This window comes from Pelmatolapia mariae, linkage group LG16_19, assembly GCF_036321145.2.
Source record: "Pelmatolapia mariae isolate MD_Pm_ZW linkage group LG16_19, Pm_UMD_F_2, whole genome shotgun sequence".
NCBI lineage: Eukaryota > Metazoa > Chordata > Actinopteri > Cichliformes > Cichlidae > Pelmatolapia > Pelmatolapia mariae.
In genome coordinates, this window is record NC_086241.1 from 44324107 (window position 1) to 44339372 (window position 15266).

Below are 15266 nucleotides of genomic sequence, written 5' to 3' on the forward strand. Positions count from 1 at the left end.
TCCAGGTATTCACGTATTCTTGTCAGGTTTCCATGTTTAGGGTTTTTTCATGTTACTTTCTAGTTTTCTCCCAGTTTAGGGTTTTGTTTAGCGTTGTCATTGATTTTGTCTTTTGTTTTGTACTTATTCATCATCCACTATAAATATATCACTTTCTGTTAAAAGTCAAGTTATCGCTTTGCGTGTCTGCACTTGGGTCCTCTTCCTCACTCCATACAGTCTGCCTCAGCCAGACTGTGACAATGCAGATGATGACTAGAAGTGTCAGAAAAGACCAGGAGACTAACTTGGCTCAATATGACTTATAAAAAAGAAACAAATAAGAAAAAAAATAACAGGCATGGCTCAAAAATGAAAATCGGGAGTGCAAAATTATCCAAATAAACATGTTTAAATGTCGTTTCCGGAGAGAAATGGTTCAAAGTCCCTCAAATAAACAAAAAACTACAACAACATGAACATTTTTGATCTACAGTGTCCTCGAGGGTTCAGACATATAGCAAACACATCCTCCCAACCATTCGAAAAGAAAAGGTAACGCAGAACAGGAGACATTTCAAACACAGCACAGCCTATTTCATTCATAGAGCCCAGTTAATTACTGCAATTAAACCTGAGAGAGCATCCTTTAACATGATTATGGATTATTATGGTGATACTGAACGTACGAGACACAGTCAAGGATGAATGATATCACTGCAGCACTCGGAATCAGATCATTCTCAAGGGTACACCTGCTTTTATAAAGACGTTTGCTGAGGCAGACGATATAACGCCTGACGTCTCGTCTTAAACGCACCGCTGTCTTCAAATTGCTTTTTAAACTACTGTTTGCACAGTCAGGGTTTATTAAGCTTCTATTTGTCTTGGATCATTTTTATGGCACACTAAGTGCAACAGTGTAACGAGGCAGGAACAAATAAGGTTTAAGAAAATAAATCTAAAATGTTGGTCGCATACGAAACTTGACACGACAAACAAATGAGATTATAACAGAAATCAGCAATAATCTCATTTCCGATGTTGCAAATAAATAAAGAAAAAGGATGGAGCTATTCCAAGCTGATAAATAACTTGTACTTACCGTTCTCCTTCTCGTCTGTGACACAGCTGCTGATGGACTCTGAGAGGCCCAGTGTGGCTGATGAGGGCATCGATCCCAGGAGGAACGCCAGCGATGGGGCTTTTCGCTGTGCGAAGTCCCCGTCGTCCTCTTGCTCCTGGTTCCCCTCCTCGTCTTCTGGTCTCTTCTGCTCCAGTTTTATCAGAGCCTCCAGTGTGAGCTCGTTAAGGTCTTTGCCAAAGTGCTTGGCCACAGCTCGAAGCTCATCTTCGTCTTCTGGTTCCTCGTCGTCCACCAGCTTCGATGATATGGAGAGAATGTTGTTTTCATCATCATTTTCCAGATCTGTGGAGCAGGACAAATGTGGGGACGTGTCATTAATTTAGGACTTTGTGTGCAAAGTCTTTATGCTAAGCTAGGCTACATAAACCAAGAGCAACTCAAAAGGTCAGGCCTCAGCGAGTTAAATGTAACAGTTCATGACATTACAATTAGAAAAAAGAACAAATGAATATGGCTCGTTTAAAAGGGTTTCTACAAAATAGTAATTTTACCAAGTTCCTCCTCTTTGTTCAAAATGTGTGAAAAACAAAACAAGATCGTGAAACATGCTACATTTCTCACTTGCAATTGTTGCCATCTTGGGTGCACAGGGTTCCCAATGCTAGCTAGCTAAGAGTGGCAACTGTGTTTCCTCCAGGCACTGAGGTTACCTGGTGGTGCTTGATTATTATATCTAAACAGTGAAGATGAAATTTAAACAACTGGTCTGAGGTTTGACAAATTGCAAATACTCACAAAATGCAAAATTACAAGTGCAACCTAAAAATCCAGCTAGCAAATAGCGTGCCATGTTTCTTGCATATATTATAGTACTACATACAGTAAACGTCTCCAAACTGATAGTTTTTAGTGTTTTCCAGAAATTTGAACCACTTTTCTTTGAATATATCCTCTTAAGTTTAATATTTTGTTGTTTTTGTTATTGTGGCCTGATCAGTTTGAAAAAAAAAACAGGATGTCGGCTTTTCTGTTTACCTGAAAAGGTTGCAAAAAAAAATTAAAGAAAAAAAATTGGACTATAAACAGCACGGTGAAAGTATAAAGCTTTTTAAACAAATTAAGCTTTTAACTTTTGTCACCATGTTTATTAAAATGTAAACACACAAACGTGTCTGGACAAGGCGACTGAAACAACCATTCATGTGTATCAGCTTAACGCCACATATACAGTATACAGGGATGCAGTTATAATGCTATAATGGCCGGCAGGTGACTTGTTTAATTCTCAGACTCACAATGAAAAAAATCTGTCCTTGAGAAAATTCCCACTTTTACTTTGCTTCATTTTATGTAGTTCGTAACCCCTGAATATTCCCTGAAGATTAATAAGACTGCATAATTGTACACCATAGTTAGAGTTTTCAAATTAAACATAATTTAGTGAAAAAAAACAAACCCACATTTTCGAGCACACTGAATGCAGCCACAGCAGTTAAAAGGGTCAAGATACTGATCTAAAATCCCACAAGTGCAGGGAATTTATTCGGCTTCCCGAGTCGCAGAAAATGGAATGGTGGTAAATATTCATATTCTGACAAAGTAATTGGGATCATAGTTGTGGCTGTCCTGCTACCTAATTAAAATGTGTCCTTTAATCAGCCCTAATTAAAATGTCCCCTCACAGGCTTGAGACCTCAAATCGGGAAATCAACTCGGTCTGAGAAGAAACGAACTGCTGCCGGATTTGAAAGCGTCACGGCAGCTGGAAGAACAACATGCCTGAAATCAGTGACAGACCTGCGACCCCCCCCACTGCGTGGAAACAGAGGGACACCGGGGCTTGTTTGTGTGCGAGGAAGAAAGACAGACTGAGGCTGAGATAAAGAGCCAAAGGTAGAAAGAGATAAAGGGTGAGAGCTACAGGGAGTGCAGTCTGCTGTGTCTTATTTTTCCTGGGTGGGCCTGTGTGTGCCTTTCACAAACAGCAGCTCAGAGTTCTCATCCTGCCCGAGTGAGCGACAGAAAGACAAATAAAAGCGTCATTGCACATTAACGCAGCGGTGTTTCCCCTCTGATATCTGGATTTGGGCGTCCCACTCAACCAAATCAACAGCTGCTTCTATTATTGCTGCTGCATTCATTCGCTGACACGTCGGCTCAGTGTTCAGAACTCACGCTACGAGATGTTCGCTTGCAAATCGGTAGCCGCACTAGCAGCTAAACGCTCAAACACTGTTTAACAGACAAAATGCAGAGAGACAGCTCTTCTATCCTTAGCTCCTGACCAGTCATGGTGCCATTTTTTTAAATGATTATTTTATTATAATCCAAGGTGAATGGTTTTATCTTCAATACAGAATGTAGTGCCTTCATATTTGGCTTTTCAGGCCTGGGTCACTCAAATACCATGTTTAACCTTAATACTGCACCACAAACTTAACTCATGCACCTTAAACATAGGTTTAAGATCTATACAAAGAATATAATATGAGTAATTAAATAAATAAATAAATAAAACCCTCTTTAACTAGGGCCCCTGGCAATAAATCCACTGTGGTCTGCTCACCATCATACAACAATGAGACGCCAATAAAGAACTAAATAAACTTATAGAATGGTAATAAGTTATGAGTGGGAACATAAATATAAATAAACGCAGCACAGAAAGAAAAGACATTTGTGTCTGCTCAGTTATTTCTTTGTTGTAACAATGCTACAGACACAGCTGCTGACCAGTATGATCAGGTGGTACCAGGCTGCTGTGGCTGTGTATGGTTCCTCCACATGCTACTGAGGTCCCAGTTTGTTAAACGCCCGTATGTCTCGTTTCTTCAGACTTCAATCATCCAATCCAACAAACAAACCAAACAAATAGCAGAATAAACTGTTTGGCAAGTTTTTCATGGTCACAACCCACATACTCAACTCTGCTGAACAATGGATTTTACTTACAAATGTGGCACCATTTAAGGCTTTCCAGCAGTATAAGATATTATTTCCTATTAAGATATTTTCTTAGAGGTCAAATTCAAACTGTCCCTGTGAAAATTGGGATTTGCATTTTTTACCACAGAGCCAAAGCTCCAGGACGATAGAGCAAACCTGTCTCCTGACATACCAGAGTACAACCTCGGAAGAATATGGACAGCAAATCAGACTTTAGTTGGTCACACTGTCTGGCTTCTCAGGCTTTTAAAAAACACTCCATACATAGAGTGCTGCTGCAAAAAAAATGCATTAGCCAACATAAGCAACCAGCGGTGTTCAGTCACGGAAAGGGCCACCACTAAAAACCTCCAGAAAACCCTGCGTGGAGCAGAGCAAGGTCTTGTTTACCCCAGCACATAAACAGCTGAGGACATGAGAAGGACTTCTGAAATCACTCACCTCCCTTAGCATAGGCAGCGTACACTCCTCTCAGTTTGGGTCTGCTGCTCTCCAGCTCTGCATCTATTTCTTCCTGGTATTCCTGAATTTCACCTGTTGAAGGTGTAAAACAATGTCAAAGCTCAAAATGAAGGAACTCTTCCATAAAAGACTTAGATTGCGTGATTCTCTAGGGCTTTCTAGGCTAACCCATTCAATTATATTTCTCATAGTCCCATAATTACAGCACAATATGTTAGCAGTGTAACATAATGCAAGGTTAATTACAAGTTGTACAGAGCCTAAATCATGTCCTCTCTATTTATGTTTTCTTTGCTTTAACCACATCCAACACTGATCTGCATTTAGTCGAGGTCAGCAGACACTTCCAAGAAAACAACAACATGTAACCAAATGTCCATCTTTAACACACAAACTTTTCTGAAAACCTAACAAAATAAAAGAAAATTAAGCCAGGACTTTGTGTCTGTGGTGGCAAACAGACAGCGACGAGGCATTCATACCTTCAACGTCATCCATTTTTTTCTTGATCTCAATCTCCAGCTACAGCGAGGGAGAGAAAAGAGAGGGTTTGGATGAGACAATGAAAGTAGCTTCCTCTCTAATAGTGGCTACAGGGTGAAACGATCGCTGAATAAAACCTCTTAGAATAAAAGAAGGTTATAACACGAGGGCTCTGGGGTGGTTAACGGCAGCACCCTTTGCTCTCAGAAGTGCTTTTTCCTCCCCGGTGTATAACGTGCGTGAGTTTGATTTGATGTTGCTGGTGTGAGACTCGACTAAAGAACAGCACTCTGTGAGTACTTTCACAAAGCTTTTACATTAACTCCAATGTTTCCTCTTTTTTACATTATGGCATGAGAAAGGTCAGCTCATTACTGGGCAAAAGCTCCACCAGTAAAGTCAGATCAGTAAAAAAATGACCACTTTTTAACTTTTGGCCACATCTCACAGCTTTTGTTTGTTAAAGCCGGGTGAAAAACAAGTACGCTCCGACTCTCTGAAGCCCATCTGTCAGTTTCCACAAAGAAAAACCCAAGATCTTGAGAATTTGCTGCTGTCAGGCTACAGTTTATAGTTTTTGTGGCTAAGAATGAACAAACTGCTGTAAACCTCTCCAGAAAGGAACGAGTCTTTTTAATGATACCTCATTTTTAACAGAAATCGCCACCGCATTCATCAAATATCAACAATATTGATAAGGATAATACTCAGATTTCATTTTTCAAATCATGATTATGATAAATCCTAGTACGAAGTGTCACCTGAACCTGGGTTAATGCAGTAACAGCCTTTCAAGTAATTAAAGCCTTTTTCATCTCTGATTAACGAGCTGGTCGTCTTCAATCATGTTCCCAGTACGACACCTTCACATGTTAACTTCATTTCATCGGCCTTTTTTAAAGTAACATTTTCCAGCCTTACAATCACATTGTATTTAATTAAATGGCAGGCTGGCCAGACGTCACGCTATGGAAATATCCCAAGAGTGAGGTGATTCCTCTTGAAGGCTGGCATTAGACAGAAAAATGAAGACGTTAACCTCTGCAATGAGTAATCATCACACCATGTATGATAAATGGGAGTCACATGCAGTTAGCTCAAGTTTCATTAGCTCTGCTTGCAGGTCAGTCCATTTTTTGTTGTGCAAAATCCCTTTAGAATACTAGAAGGAATAAAGCAAAGTAAAACTTCTATTGTCAAAATACTTTTTACTCTCAAAACAAATAATGGTGAGTGGGGGAAAAAAGGACTTATTTTTTCCAGCATTTTTAAACCCCCAAAACTACTGAAGTACAGAAGCTAGCTATATGGAATTTAAGACCTGAAAATTAGGCACCAGATATATTCTACACGCACTCACCCCTAAATCATCAGGCATGTCTCCTGTTATGTGTTAAAGCAACAAGTATGTGGGACAATGCCTTAAAAAGAGCTCGATGGCCTTTTACAGAGCCCACAAAGTGTGAGGACACCGACAACACTGATGGTGTTAGTTTAGAGGTTAATACCCTTCATCCATTATTGGGGAAAGCCTGAGGGCTGTATGTCACCATCAAGATAATAAAGGATGAAATTTTAATATTCCCTCTGGAGGGATGAATGGGTCATTTCATGAGTAATTGAGTTGATCAGAATTGATGCGCATGTGCGTTTCTAATGCTATGGCACATTAATTGGGGTAAATTGAAGGCTGAGGTTTGTGTGGAAAAACACCTGCTGGGCTTTCTTCTTCTTCAATCCGGCTGTGTAGCAGGGCGGGTCACACTCTTGGTCCAGATCCACCTTCATGAACTCCTCGATGGTGAGCTGGCTGGTTGGCGTGTCCTCAAACTCTGTCAGTCTAACGCAAAGTGGCATTACAAGGCAAAAAATAAGTTAGGTAATTAAGATCCAACTAAACATCTGGGCTGATCATCTGGACCAGCAGAACTTTTAAAGAAGGAACTTCTGCTGCTCATTTTGGCAAAAACAGACAAATCCCATAAACTTCGAGCCTCCACAGCCGGGATTTTCTACCAAATCACAAACTTTGATCACCCACCTTTTTCTCAGCGTGGATTCGCACACTTTGGCAATGTTGACTATTTCTTTGACAGTGCGCCGAAAGTCATGTAGACGAGCAGCTACAAGAAGGGCTGGAAACAAACAAGCAAACACACACAGGGATGAGATTTAACCAGAATCTGCACAGAAGCAATAACAAAACGTGTGTCCGTGTATGATCAGAGAATAGGCCGAGATGTGACTAAACACTAAAAAAAAAAAAATGTTATGAGCTTATGGTTTTTAGGCACTTTTAGATGTGCACCTTAAACAGTGAAGAGGAGCCAACAAGACGGGGGCACCTCAGAGCCAACAAATCCACCCCCACATTAAAAAAAAGGAGAAACAACAACGCTAATATTATGCAATGAATTGCAGTGTGAGCCTTGAAGGGGAACAGTTATGTAACTGTCATTAGACTTGCCTCGCTCAAGAGCCTGTTAAAAGATAGATGCGTGCTTCCACTTCCACATGCACACTTCTAACAGCCTTGAGGAGTGAAGTGGTGGCTTTTTAGCTCCGCTGAGGACTTTCTCAAACATTTTTCATCGCCATTACCTTAAAAACCACACGACTTCAGATTTGCAGGTTTTCCTTGCTGAATACATTTGTCGCTTCGCATTCACAAGCCCTTTGTCCTTGAAATCACAAGAAGAACCTTAAAAACTCCTCTCTCCTGGCACAAACTTTTTTTTTTGCATATGTTTAAAACCGTCAACAGTGATATTTGCATCATATTTAGGAACAAACTTTTCCTTCTTCCATTTGAGTGTTTCCTTCTCAAAGATTTATGATGAGTAATTAAATATTAAGGTAATCCAGCAGAGTAACAGAGAAAGATGAAAACTGAAACCATGGGAGTAAACATGCAGGGAGCAGCAGAAGGCGGCGATTCGATTTCAGGACGTCTTAGCAGGTAATGCACAAAGCCTCAATGTACTGGGCTTTGTAGCAATCACAACACAATAAGGAAGGAAGGCCTTTGAGTTCAGCTGTTTAATATAAACTGCACCACCAAAGTCCCGTAAAGACGATGACGTACCTGGTGGGAAATCAAAAACCTCACACGCTGCAGCCAGCTTAGACAGGTGCTGGCAGGATCGGCTTTCCCACAGGTTTCACTGGCAGGTGACCAAAAGATCCATAGTAGGAACACTCAGCAAGGCTGCAGACACTGCGAGAGATGCAGCTGACTGTCAGCGTGCAGCAACCGTGAATAAACAATGCTCGTCTTTGGTTAATATAATGTACTCATTTTATAAGACTGCACCTATGGTGTCAATCTGAAAATCATCGGTGACTTGGCACTTATGTTATTGCAATTAACTCCAGAAGCTTCTCAGATAAGGCGTGAAACATCTTCATGAACTTAAAGAGGTTCAGTCGCTTTTCTTTTCAAGCTCCGTTAAAACTTAAATAGGAGTTTTCAGAAAACCTGACCTCTAACCTTGACCTTGAGGTCAGGGTCACCAAGACTCGACCAAGTTATCGTGTTCACAATGTTGTGTGTCCACACCCGGCGGGGTGATTACACTACCCCATCAGCCTTTTAGAGCTGAAAGATAAAAACTGGACTTTTAAAAACTTAAAACTAACTGAAATGACTTTGTGAACTTAGAAAAGTAACTGAATCATGTATCATTTATTAACTGTCCAGCACTGTTCTGATATTTGGACCAGATATCAGTTCAATAGTGCCTCAGAAGCTAGATGGGGTATCCGGAGCGGATCTATGCACTTCAGGTCTACATTGCTCTGTGTACTGTGCTGCATGTCAGCAGGAGTGCAGCAGCTGCTAAGGGGAGAAGTAGACTAGCGCAGAGTTAGCCAACAGCAAAGAGTCAGAAGTTGGAGGCATTTCCCTCCTGCTACAACAACACGTTCTTCATGCTTCAGGCAACAGAGCTCCAACAACAGAGCTCTCTTTATCTCCCACTTTTCGTCTGTACTGTTGGAGCTCACACTTCTTTGGAAGTTTTCATCCCAGTGCACTAACATAACTGTTATCCTTTGTCACCAGCATCAAATCTCCTCCACTACTCACGTGTGAGGAGTACACTGACAGTAAAATCGAGAGCAGAGAGAGGAGAAACCAGCTCGAACGCAAACGACAGCAAAGACTCTCACATTAAGCTGAAATGAAACAAGTGCAAATAAAACAAGAAGCAGTCAGAGAGCACAAACCTGCACTAACTCTCTGGGCAGTATTTACTTTTAAGGGAAGAGTATTGTAATTTGTATATATTCATTTATATTTCTTTGTTTTTTAAAAACATACCTTAAGAAGTTTGTAGTGCAGTAAAAATCAGATAAAGGCAACATGACAGATTTACTTTTCATGGGTAATAGCTATTGATTTGTAAATAACTAGACATGAATAACCTTATTAGATAATATTATACTACAGTATATTTCTAACTATATAGGCAGCTCATTCTGCTTCTCTTAACAATACTTGATAGATATAAAACATTTTGGGATCTAATTTAAAAAGGTTGACCTGGGAGATGTTGGTGGATGTGAGCCAAATGTTAATGGGTTGGTAACATGACCCCACTCTACACCCCTACAAAGCTTTATGAGAATTCATTCAAAACCTTTTGAGTTATCGTGTTAGACACTACCAAAAACATGACCATTTGGTTCCTTCTAATATGTTAAAAGCGCTGTGGGAAGATTTGACAATTTCCAAACACGTCATTCTGGACAGGTTTTACAGCTCTTAACAAAGTTCACAGACAGGTATCGTGTTTACAACCAAAACTCTTCATGAAATTGGAAGAGTGGGATGCAAAGACATGATAAAGCTTATATAGAGACGTTCTCAGCATTTAGAAAAATTGCTGAAAGCCACTAAAACTGGCAGGAAGACAAGTTTCTATGAAACAACTCATGCTGACAGGCATCTTTCAGCTCAGGCTGCCTAACCTGGGAATCATGTGATAACACGATAACCCAGACAGCGAGAGAAATAAACTGTGTTTGTGTGTGAGCCTCCAAGCATCAAAGGCCAGGAGGGCTTAAGTGCACGGAACAAATCTTATGGTAAAAATTAGTCATAATTAGTAGTGTAAGCATGCACAGTGTGAAGCTGTAAACCACTGCTTTCTGTCAAACTATAGCAGTCAGATACATCCTTGTGTTAGAGCAGGAACTCTGCAGGTGCATGCAGCCCTTATAAAGCCTTCTTACACTGATCTATAGCTGCCCCATGAGTGTGTCTGCTTACATTCACTTCCTTATCACACTGATGAAGTTACCAGGAAAATGTGGCAAAATTAAAATTTCTGTTATTATTCCCTGTCAGAGAGAATGAGCCTCTTGTACTGCACTAAAACATGTAACAAAGCGTTCCGGTCACTGATCGGCTCTCAGAGAGTCTGAGGTTAAAGCATCTTGATTAAGGGCACCTTGACTTTCCAGCAGAGAGCATTAATCACTTTCTTTCCTCAGATTTTCAGTCCTGCTGCTCGGGGCCTCGGGGCTGCTACCAGCACCCCTCCTGCGAATTGAAGAAGATACCCAGTGCTGCTTCAGCTTGTAGTTACCTGCTCCACAGAGTCCCGACGGCCTTCGCCCCGTGTGCATCCAGTCCCTCTTCATCCTCTGCACCAGACGCAGCGCCGTCATGGAGACCTCGTGGGTCTTATCGCCAAATTCCAGCATTTGGGCAAAACGGGGAATATAAAGGCACGGGTCTGGTGGCAAAAGGAAAGTTGGGGTTTTTTTTTTTAGTTAATCACAAGGATAGCCTTAAAAATGTATAACAATGCCACTGTACTCCCCCCATATGTTTTCTTTGGTACAGCCGAGTTCTCAAAGTCAACATAATGCAACACTGTGGACGCTATACATCCGCAGTTCATAGTATAGCATCAAGGAACCATTCAGGTTTTCTATGCCCTCATCTCCATTCATAATATGCCAAAGTAAAACATGGATAAACAATTAAAATGACAGAAAGTTCCTGTTTCTACCATAATTTCTGATTTTTACAGTGAAACAAAACACGATATTCTGTTAGTGAACAAAATGTTTCCTTTTTGTGATTAATTTTGTTTATACACCACATACATTCATTCATTCATTCATTATTTATAATCTCTGACTTTCTTCCACAGTGCGTCTCTCGTCCTGTCTCCCTCCCCCCTCAGACGGTCATGGCAGACGGCCTGGTGAGCCTGGTTCTCCTGGAGGCTTCATCCTGTTAGAAGGGAGTTTTTCCTTCTCACTGTCGCCAAGTGCTTGTTCATAAGGTGTCATCTGATTGATGGGATTTTCTCTGCATTATGCAGGGGGTTTACCTTATAACACAGCTAACAGTAAAACTTTACATTCAGACTTGTATTTTAAATTCATTTCAAGCTTCTGTGTCCACCACTTTAAAAAAATATAACCTTTTGAAAAAGATTCTTTTTGATACGCCCTTTATAACGCCTCTTGAGGTGATTTTTGCTGTGATTTGAAGCTATATTAATAAAACTAAAATGACCTGAAGTGAATATTTTAGATGAGCCTAATCTGAAGCTGTAGGCCAATCAAAGTGAAGACGAGACATTTCTCACACTGGGTAGAACGCACAAAAGACTTCAGGGTTGTTTGACTGGTTGACGTCAAGGAGCTAATTTTGAAGGTTGTGAACGAAATGTGCTCATGGCTGATGATCATGCCCAGCTCTGTGAGGAGATGCCACCATCCTGTTTCATGCTTCATCGTCATCTATGATGCCCTTCACTTTTGCCTCCTGACCTGACATCATTGTTGTTGTTGATACCTCAGCTGCTATTTTTCAAAGGTGATTTGATGATACTGCCCAACACCTCACTGAGGAATAAGCAGCTACTGTACGTAATCTAAAGCAACTGCAGCATGCTACACAGTTTATGAGTGTAAGTATCTTATTTAGCATTTGTTTCGTGTTTGACTGATTGGAGAAGATAAACTGTGGCAAATTCAAGGCCACTGTGCTCAAGTTTAATTCAGCTTCTCTCCAACCATGGAGCCAGAGGCCTCTCCTGATGGCACTTTAGCCAGAGCTCTGTCCAATAAACTGCTGCTCGCGTGCCCATGGATTTTTGTTTACAAGCCCTGGTTTGTGTGAGCAGTAAACAGACCAAAATGCCAGAGCGAGTACACTTTTCCTCTCTTAGGCCAAAAGAAAAAAAAAGAAAAGGAAAAAAATGACCAAAATCCAGCCTGAAACACATCCAGATCTTAACTTACTACCACCTGTGAGCTTCCCACTAAAACCAGTTTCTGACTGCTGGCTGCTAATTAGCTCCACTGGAGGACTGGAGGATTAGCATTTAGCTTGAGTGCACCTCGAAGCAGCCTGTTTCTCATTCAGCGACTCCATCCACATTTTCTCAGCTGGCGAAAGGATTTGGATGGGCAATCATCCAATCGCAAGCTCACTCCTTAAACTTTCTGCTCGCTTCTGCCGTCTCTGAGAGACTTGTACAGTTTTGTATGTCATAAACTTTATGGAAAATACTTTTCAAAAACATCACGACCACCTGCTTTTATCATGGAACTGCCTGGCAGGTGGCCCGTTTGCCTTTAGTCGCTTTTTATTGTGAAAAATGATTTTACCATGCTCTGAAATCCAGTTTAAAACTCAAATGAGGAGGAATCCGGTTCCCACTGTAGCCTGAAGACTAAAAGTCGAGTTTTGTGCCCCGACTGTGATAGTGGAGTCAAATACCTTTTGAAGTCAGAGGCTCTGTTTAAAGAGCAGCCCAGTGGAAAGCTGGTAGAGCCAGCTGGTAATAAGATCCAGGCTGATCCCTTCCCCCCTCTGCACCGTGTAATGATACGTGTGCAGAGCTGGCCATCACTGCTCCAACTTTTTACTCTGTGTCTGTAAACTCAAAACCAGGCTGAAAAAAAGAGGTTGTTTAAGAAAAAAAAAAATCAGCCCAAATCCTCTTTCACTGTCGAATATAATCAATCTGTGATGCTCAAACAGCCCAGGAGTCTTTCTGTGATGGAGTGCTGTAGTTTACCTTTTTCATGTAGCCACTTTACCTCAACCTGCCTCGCCTCTATTCCCCCAAATTACTTCGACCACCCCCAGAGAAGGGCCGCGAACTTGCTCCTTTCAATCAAATGTGGGAGCAGGGTTTCATGAATAGCATTAAAGTGTTATCATTCAGTCATGGGGAAGCTGCACCCTTCCCTCAACCCCCAAAACTGCAATGGCTCTCTATTCTAGTTTGTGTTACTCTGGGTACAGGACTCCGTCTCAGAGGTTCCTCCTCTCTCTAATAAATCCTTCTGTGTGTGATCGATGAACGGCAGTACAAGACGGCAGCACTACAGTGCGACCTAAAGCCTAATAAAATTTCATAAATCATTTTCTGGTCTTCAACTCCACTGAAGCTAAATCGCCGTACATGATATCGTGCTGTTTGTTTGATTACTTACTTCAGAAATGACCAGAATTAGACATCAAGTAAAAATGGCTTTTAGGAATTTACAATGTAACAAACAAACAGAAAGTTTTGCTAATACTGTTACATTTATACTAGTTTGTTAGATACTTTATATTGATATACTGCAAGGCACTGTTAATTTTGATTTTGTTGTAGGCATAATTTAGGCATCTAATTTTTTTTGTTTTAGTTGACTATAGTAGACTACAACTAAAGTTGAGTCAGTTGACTAATATATAAAGTGTTAAAGTTTTTTCCTTGAAATCAAATGTGAAACGTGTGCACCGTTCTTTTCCTCTGAAACGCTGACATTTTGCTTCATTTTCATGAGAAATGGGGAGGATGGAAGCTAATTGTACCGTTTCCCGGAGGGCAGATCAAATGTGCGTGTCTAACCTTACTGCACAAGGTTATTACTTCTGATTGGATCACTTCCAAACCCATCCCGCCTACCTACACAACTTCATTAGTTCTAATTAGATCTCATCTCTCCAGAATATTTTCATCTCGTTTCCTTTTGTTGACGAAAGTTTAAATACATTTCATCATCGTTGTTGTTGTCTTCGTGCATTAGTTTTTAATTACTCACTGCTTGATTTTGTCAGAAAAAGATAACTGAATAAACACTGATGCAGGGTAAGTAATGGTTTTATTTATCACTGTACTTACAGTGTTATTAATGTAACTAAACAGAATTTATTAAGCAATTACTAAAAAAAGAAATACAGATAATACAGTCACTGTTATCACTGTCAGTTTGACAGGCATAAAAATAGTATTTTTGCACCAACAAGGTGTTTCCCAAAGAGCTGTTAGCCAAAAACATGCCATATCTGGCATATGTTGGAATAGTTTGAAGTGTATCCTTAAAAATTTGGAAGAAATAGAACAACGAGGACAAAAGAAGTGCCTGTAAAATGAACAATAGGTGAATGATGCGGGTATCAATAGCATTGATAGCAAGGCTGTATTGGTATCAGATCATTACCAGCGAGGTAGGATCGATACCTTGTTTCTATCCTCTGAGTTCAGTGTGTAGCCCACTGAATTGTGTAAAATAAATATTTTTTAGAAATGAAAATTAAACTAAATATACTACTGTACTGCATTCTGACACTCTACGGATTCAGCGGTCATTAAAATGTGTTCAGAATTTGCCAATTGATGATGATTCATCTTATTAATCATGACACACCACTCTCCCCTACATAAACTGCCTTTATGAGTTAAAAGTATCGGTATCAGCAATACTGGCCCTGCATTTACTCTGTATAGGATCAACACCAAAATCTGCAGTACTGCACAACACTAAAGCAAGTTAATCTAAAATCTGACCACTGTCCTATGAGGAGCAATTCTTGTTAACTGTGCAGAGAGGAACAAACAATTTGTCATCCTACAGGTTTATTGCATGATCTTCAGACAAAAACTGACCACAGAGAGAAAACAACAAAGAAATATAAAATGGAATCAACACTGGCAAATGGGACACACAAAAAAAAATTTAAAACTATAAATATATACAAAATGTCTAATAAAAGATGTTAAAAATGACCAAAGACAGATACAAATGGGATGCAAAACTGACAAAAAAAAAAAAGCCCACAAACTCACAAAAACAAAGACAAAAGTCCCAGGACTGCCACAGAGTGACTCCAATGGCATCAAACAAATTTTAAGTCACACTTATTACCCACACGGGAACACAAAGACACATCTGTAGGGGTCGTCCTAAACAGAAGTGTGTGTCTGCATAGGTGGGGGGTTGGGGGGGGGGGGGGTTACTTGTGTTGTCCCCCTGGTGTGTATTGTCTTTCACTCCAGCCCTGCTC

General features: G+C 40.5%; 1 protein-coding gene across 1 annotated transcript in view; it reads right to left on the reverse strand.

Moving 5' to 3' along the window:
- The window catches only part of brf1a (BRF1 RNA polymerase III transcription initiation factor subunit a), a 133711-nt gene that overhangs the window by 79001 nt on the left and 39444 nt on the right, over positions 1–15266 (reverse strand). Inside the window, exons 7-12 of the mRNA XM_063500293.1 lie at positions 10549–10698; positions 6999–7092; positions 6671–6797; positions 4957–4996; positions 4454–4546; positions 1085–1408 (exon numbers count right to left, since the gene is read on the reverse strand). Of these exons, the coding sequence (XP_063356363.1) occupies positions 1085–1408; positions 4454–4546; positions 4957–4996; positions 6671–6797; positions 6999–7092; positions 10549–10698 (828 nt within the window). The remainder of the gene's footprint in view (positions 1–1084; positions 1409–4453; positions 4547–4956; positions 4997–6670; positions 6798–6998; positions 7093–10548; positions 10699–15266) is intronic.